Source organism: Prunus mume, linkage group LG1 (genome assembly GCF_029339155.1).
Source record: "Prunus mume cultivar Tortuosa linkage group LG1, ASM2933915v1, whole genome shotgun sequence".
NCBI classification, from domain to species: domain Eukaryota; kingdom Viridiplantae; phylum Streptophyta; class Magnoliopsida; order Rosales; family Rosaceae; genus Prunus; species Prunus mume.
Genome location: NC_142698.1, coordinates 30,400,298 through 30,407,592, shown reverse-complemented (window position 1 = coordinate 30,407,592; position 7,295 = coordinate 30,400,298). Strand labels below are relative to the sequence as shown.

At 33.5% G+C, this 7,295-nt stretch overlaps 1 protein-coding gene across 1 annotated transcript; it reads right to left on the bottom strand.

Moving 5' to 3' along the window:
- Positions 1-951: 951 nt before the first annotated feature.
- Positions 952-4,704, bottom strand: LOC103328277 (fatty acyl-CoA reductase 3-like). The gene is made up of 10 exons (XM_089044113.1): positions 4,547-4,704; positions 4,361-4,464; positions 4,057-4,259; positions 3,231-3,331; positions 2,773-2,968; positions 2,339-2,500; positions 1,996-2,077; positions 1,631-1,897; positions 1,409-1,536; positions 952-1,320 (listed from the first exon to the last, which is right to left on the bottom strand). The coding sequence occupies exons 1-10, from the start codon at positions 4,665-4,667 to the stop codon at positions 1,161-1,163; spliced, it is 1,524 nt and encodes a 507-aa protein (XP_088900239.1). The 5' UTR covers positions 4,668-4,704; the 3' UTR covers positions 952-1,160.
- Positions 4,705-7,295: the final 2,591 nt, after the last annotated feature.

Here is a 7,295-nt window from a genome sequence, read left to right as displayed (position 1 = left end):
CACTAATTTGGGCAAGTAAAGATATTTCAAATATTTACAAAAATATTTCTTAATACACCAAGCCAATTAACCCATCACCCTAACAACTGATGGAGCTCCCACAACCCACAACCCACAACCCATAATCCACACCCAAACCATACCCACCCTCCATGCAATGGCTTCTTCCCTCACTCTATTTCATGTCCTCGATTTTGTTGATGAAAAAAAAAAATAATATTTCTTCGTGTGGAAAAAGAGGTTGGGACTAGGCGGGTTGGTGAGGGTAAGTAAGGCTTGGTGATGGTTGCGGGTTGTGTGTGTTTAGGTGGGGTTGGGTTGGAGAGGTTGTGGCTACTGTGGCGAGGATAGGAAGAATTTTTTTTAGTTTTTATTTTTATTTTTTTAGGTGAAAGGAATATATTTAGATGGTGGAAATTAAAAATAATACTAAAATACTATTTTACCCCTGCATTTAACGAAAGTGAAGTTAAAGGACTATGGGAACAATTTTGGAAATTGAGAGACCAAAATGCGAATCGGGTCAAAGTCCAAGGACCATTAGACCTAAAAACGGTTTCATTTTTATTGTACACACCTTTTTTTCTTCATTCAATCATACATTGAAGTCCAACATTAGCCGGTCATTTAGAAAACCATATCCGAGGATTAGTTTGATTGTTTTCTTCAAACTCTCTTCCACAAATATAAATAAATAAATATTAAAGGAGAATGGATATGGTTATAATTGCCAGTAATTAAAAAATTAATGAAGAATATTCATGTATACAGTATATATCTATAGAGAGTGATTAAACATTCAAAATACCAGAAAATGCCATTGGTTAATACAAATATTAAGAATTGAAATTATTAATAAAATGAGGATAATATGGTAAATTCACACTTTTTTATATTAAAAAATTTAAAATTTAAAATAAATTCAGATAATGAGTCCAATTTTTATGAAACACAACTAAATAAATAAAACTTAAAATAAAATATAAAAAACCAATTGGCACACGCCCCAAGGGGCTAGTATATATGATGCTTCATGAATACAACCGTCCACGTCCTCTTCTCTAGTAACCATTTTTGAGTGAGAAAGAGACTGACAGCATTTAGCTCAACGCCATGTAGAAACTTCAATAGGAATATTGTGTAATACATGAACCTCTCCATTATCGTTTCAACATAACATGTTTTTGAAGGCCAGCTATGTGTGTGTGCATAAAGTAGTCTTCCCAATCAATGCATTTTGGATCAAAATTGAAAGTTTCCGATTCCACGAAACTCTCCCTTGTTATCCTTCGCAGATCCTCGGCATTGTTGTCATCAAAGCTGCATTTAAATCAAAGTAACTTAAATGCATGATTACATAGATAGAAGTACTTATGTTTAATTGACAGCCAAAATAATGCATACGTACATGCCCTTAAATAGCATATAGGGCTCGTATAGCTCTACCAAGCGCATCACCAATTTGAGTTTCTGATTATAGTTGACATACAGATCTTGAAAATATTCGCCAAATGCTTTGTTTACGAACTTTAAACCCTTCAAACAAGAATTAAAAGTAATATATATGAATATACATATACATATATATGTATGTAATTTGTAATTACTGTTAATGGGGGAAATCACAAACCTCCAAAGGTAGCATGAAGCGAATTTGCATATACATGCGAAAAGTAGCCATAGTCTTGAATATTTTACCCTTGCCAACCTTGACAGGCTTTCCATCCTTGTCAATCCATGGATTTTTTGTGAAGTATCGGAAGACAAAACTGTGAATATTAAGGAAATTGATAGGATTTCTCAAAGAGCTTCCCACATGGTAAATGATACTAGACGATTTATTTGCATTTGCCACCATTGCTACAGTTATTGAATTTACCACCATATCAACAGGAACCTGCATAATTTCAAAATCGATAGTTTTGATTGTAAAATTACTGTTGTGTGCTTGTACCTATGAGTATTTGGAGAACCATGAAGTTTACTTAAACTTACCATATCAAATACTGACATAGGATCCACAAGCAAACATGACAGCTTCCCTTTACAATAAGCAGCAATTACGCTATCAATGGTTCTGCAACAACAACCAAGATTGCACACGATTAGCCTTTTCTTTACCAAAAAAAGGAAAAAAATAGTAGCCTTTTGTTTTCTTTCCCAGTCCCCAATGAAAAATTGAAAATTTTGGAAAAAAAATATAATTAACCACTGATCTATTTTATTAGTTCCAGTGTCTCATAATTTAAGCTTATAATTTTGTTTACAAACAAACTGAGTTATGCATGTTTTCTGAGTAAAATCTAGTGAAATTTTAGATAGCGTGCAAGTTTCATACCTGAAACCTTGGACCCAACCTGGAAATGGCTCTTTGTAAGTACTAGTGATTACAGTCGGACGTATGATAACGACGGATAGATTTTCTTTTGAGTGTCTTAGAAGTATTTCTCCTATCGCTTTTGTGAAAACGTAGGTGTTTGGCCATCCATAAAATTTAGCCCTGAAAGAATATAAGAAATAATAATGAGAAAATTCTGTAAGGATATTAGTGAAAAGCCCCAGAAAAAAATAGACAAACAATTTCACACTGCAAAAAAATTATTTTGGCACTCATTTTATCTCAATTCAATGAATGAATCGGTGAGCTAGAGAACTGCATAAATAACTTCTTCGTTTTTTGCTTATTGATAAAATTTTGAGAAAAATAAGTCCGAAACTGAGAATCGTTCTTGTGGTTTTATAGAGCACAGTTGGATGGATGCTCGAAAAAACCTTTCAATGCCAAAATCCTTCATCGTATTTGTAATAACTTCTTCTGTCGCATTTTGTGCTTTTAGTTCATTCAGTTTCTCTTCCACCAAATTCTTCTCTTGCACTTTGAAATCAAATTTAGTGATCTCCTTTTCCATCTCATCCATGCAAGATGAGTCCTCCAGTATAAGTCCTTCCCTTTCACCACATACATAAGCTGAAAAACAATCAACATATCAGTGAAGGAAATCAAAGGAAATTGAGACTAGGAAAAAACATTCTGAGATGATAAATAAAGATGATACTTAGAAAAGAAAAAAAACATGCTGTGGACACGGTAATAGTACATAACTCTTCTCCTCTCCTTTTTTGACATGAAATTTGAGCATATAAAGTTTAGGATATGGAAAGGCTATATATATACCATATGGTAGCCTTGTAGGCCATGGGAAACCAAGAGAAGAAAAACAAACACTAACCAGTTGACACGTGGAGAAGCATCTCTAGCCTTAGACATTTCTTTGCAAAGCTCAGTACGTGTTGAACTCCAAATGTATTGACACTCAGTGCAATATCATATCTGCAAACCAAATTTATAGTAAATTGTAACTACATGTTTCTTTTGAGTAGTTTTGGGTAACATATAGGAATCTGCAAATGACACTTCGAAATAATTATCATGCATACTTCTCTTTAATTTAAAAAATGAGACAGAAGAGTTGAATCGTTACTCATTGAAAAATTGTTTTTTTCTCAAAATTTGACTAAGTATGAAAAATAGACTTTTGAAATACTAATGTTTGCAATGATATTTTTCGCGTTTTATATTTCTTACAACTTAAATAATCAAACACAATTTTATGAGATTTTAGTATAAAGTATACATTGACTTATTGAGGTACAATATTGGTATAAACTGTAACTTATACTAAAACTGAATTTTCATATTTTGATTTGTTGGGAATTTGATTTTCTAGTATTTTTAATTGAATCCAAATGGGGATACTTCCTTACTTACATTGTAAACTTAAGTAGTTGGAGAAATATAAAAATAAATTAAAGTAAACAGACAGGACATTTATATATATACAGTTATTCTCTTATCCAGATGTCCGCAAGTTATTATCCTGCGGATGATATTGTAAACAAGCAGGAAAGCGGGAGGGGTAGTACAAAATACATGATGTTCGACGATAATAACGTCCGGATGTCCGCATAGGAGAATTTATGTGTTTTATATATATATATATATATATATATATATTATATTTATTTATATGCATATATAATATAACAGCTATATACCTTTCATCAAAATTTGTGGTTCCTGCAGAGTTAAGTATGATTTCAATGTCAGTGCACATTTCTTCTCTCAACCTGAGTTCTTTCACTCCTAGGTCATCAAAAGTTACGTCTCCTGGCACAGCCACAACTTTTTTTGCTATGAAAGAATCAAACTCTGCACCCCATTTCTCTCTAAGAACCCTGAACAACTCCTTCCCTATTATCTTAATATATATAAAAATAAGTAAACATTAATAAAATGTACGTCATTAGAAGATACATTAAAATTATTTGGCTATTATGAAATACATATTTATATATAAACCTGATTTTGCATACGATCTGTGGCTGATTTAGTGTCCGAAGCTCTTAAAAGAAGATAAAGCTTTTTCACATCTGGTTGAACCCTTAGTATTTTCTCCACAAATACTGCATGTGCATTTGTAAATTAAGTTATGATAAGAGAGAGAGAGAGAGAGAGAGAGAGAGAGAGAGAGAGAGATTAATGTACCCATTCCAAGGAAGCCAGTGGCTCCGGTTACTAAGATGGTCTTGTTCTGCAAATATCCTAGTATGCTCTTCAACTCCATTGTAAAAATCTGAAGGATAGGTTGAGTAATCTCAGAGTGCATATATATAGAAAGTCTTGCCTACTTATAAAGGCTGTACTTTAACTTTTCTTTTTGTTTTCTTTTTTTCTTGACAATAACTTCAACCTACATGCATGAGCCATGTCGTTGGGTTTCTGTTTGTTGTTCACCGTCCCAATAATTTATAATTATTAGTAGATTATTGCAGTTGAGCAAGTAAGGTATGCCTTAAACATAAGAGAAAATGAGGGAAGCATACATGAATTCATCCAACATATCTTCTGAGATGCAATACTGCTAAGAACACATTGAATACACAGTGGGTAGATAGTAGTTGGAGCAGACTGATGTAGACCTAAGGTTTCTCTTCACATGGGTGGGAGATGGGCATTAACAATGGGCAAAAAGTAATTTTGCTTCCTCTAGTTTGTTATATTTTTCACTTCCGACTATGTTGTTTTAATTTTGGCAATTTGACCCATATAGTTTGATGTCCTCGCAAATGAAGGATATGTCCAAATTTTCATTCAATTATGTGATTAGGTAAGTACATGTCATTGACGTGGAGGTGTATATTTTGGATGGCATTGGAAAGAATTTGATAGAATTTACAAAGTATCCTTAAATTGCTAGGAATTCGAAACTACATAAAATTAACAAAATTAAAACTACAGAGACCAAACTGATAAACGGACAAACTACAGGAACAAATAATGACATTTTGCTTTATATTAACCACAAAGAAGTCTCACCAATGATAGCAGAATTTTTTTTGTTTTTAAACGTAGTTGAAACGTAGTTGAAATATTAAAATAACATTTTGATAGAGGTAAGCTAATTTCGATAGAGGAAGCTTCAACGTGCTAGTTATGGAGGTAGTTGATTGGCTTTCATTTTGGGAGCGGCTGGTGTAGAGTGGACTAGTGTCTACTTCGTAAGCTAACCTACTGTATCGTAAAAGCAAAATACTTAGCTCTTTATATGTAAAAATTATTATTCTTTAAAGACAAATCACGACATGTATCCATAAATTTTTATTTTTGTAATTTTAATATATTTTTCTTAATAAATAAATAATAATTTGACATATATGCATAAATTTTTCTTTTTATAATATTAATAAATTATATTTTCATATATCTTAAACTGTAATTTGTCTATGAAGTGAGTGAGATGTCTAGTCAAACAATGAATACTTTTTTCTTTTCTTTTTTTCAGCACAGCCGCCATTGTCTTAAATATCACTAGTTTGAAGAACAAATAAAAAAGAGCAACACCGCCCATGCACATGCAAGTAGTTGCCCTCGCCGTCCTTGCAACTTGATTTGGCAAACTATGCGTAGGCGGCGTGTGTGTACAGTGTGCCTAACAAAAATTCAAAGACAAAAGGAGGCATTAACTGTTGAGCAACACAACTTTTTTTCTACCAAACATTACTCGGTGTCCAATTTGGACGTAGCCTGCTGACATAATCGGGCGTTTGCAACAAATGTTAGGTTTGAACTTCGAACAACCCTCGATTTAAGAAAAATGAAGGGCCATACTTGGGAAGGGGAGGAGGGGAGGTGCCAGTTGGGTTCAAACATAAGGTCACTGTTTTTTAGGTGGAGAAATTCGAGCAATCTTCTCTCTAATCTTCTTCTTTGGACCTTTTCCCTTTTTACTTGACATGGGTCATTTTCCTTACACTTAAAATAATGTCACTAATATATTATACAAGTTAACTTTTGCTTCCCAAGTTTACCTTTATTAAATGTAGAGGAATGCTAGCAACTTTTTCTCTAACCTCTCCTTTGGACCTTCTTTTTTTGCTTGACATGGCATTCACCTTACACTTAAAACAATATCATTAATATATTATACAAGCTAACTTTTGCTTTCTAAGTTTACCCTTATTAAATGTATTTAATTTATCCAAAAACAAATCACAACTTTCTTACCATCTTATTAATTTTTTTCTAACATCAATTATTTTTTTTAAAGAAAATATATGCTTTTAAGATGAAATGTCCCTTTTTTTTTTTTTTAAAGACAGCTAGCTTTTACTTTCTTTTATTTTTTTATTTTTTTTTATTTTTTTTCTTCTTTATCTTAAATGATTTGACTGTAACATGAATTATTTATTTGACATATCGAGTGGAGTGTAAAACCCACATCAGCCATCAAATTTAAATTTGATGTTTGATATTTGATATCTCCTTTGGAGATACTCTAATATATTAATAACATTGTTTTAAGTGTAAGGAAAATGACACATGTCAAGCAAAAAAAAAAAAGAAGTTAGAGAGAAGGTTGCTAGCATTCCCTTTGAGAGAGATTATGGACCCGTATAAGAGCAGCCCACCACACAACCCAGAGGAGGGGGAAAACAAAATCCGCTTTCACCATGCACCCGGGGTGTGGGACCCACTAACCCGGGCTGGCCCAAGGCAACTCTCGCCTGTGTCCAAAACTCGGTGGAGGTGACGCCATGACGACGCCAGCGACGTCACGCGTTATTCAATTTTTAACGCTTGGCGTGCAATGCACGCGCCAACGGTAAAAATTTGAACGCGTCTTGGCCCGACGTAGACGTCACCACAACGGGTGGAAGCCACGTGGCAGTCCCCGCTCCGATTTGATTCCAAATTTTAATCCAACGGCCAAGATTTTTGGACAATAAAATTATGA

Bases quoted from the DNA above. Each gene is read 5' to 3' on its own strand.
- LOC103328277 (XM_089044113.1), bottom strand. From the start codon at position 4,667: ATGCACTCTGAGATTACTCAACCTATCCTTCAGATTTTTACAATGGAG. The intron at 4,465-4,546 runs GTACATTAATCT...ATGCACATGCAG, and splicing joins CACTGGCTTCCTTGGAATGG to TATTTGTGGAGAAAATACTA. The intron at 2,078-2,338 runs GTATGAAACTTG...TTGTTGTTGCAG, and splicing joins GGTTGGGTCCAAGGTTTCAG to AACCATTGATAGCGTAATTG.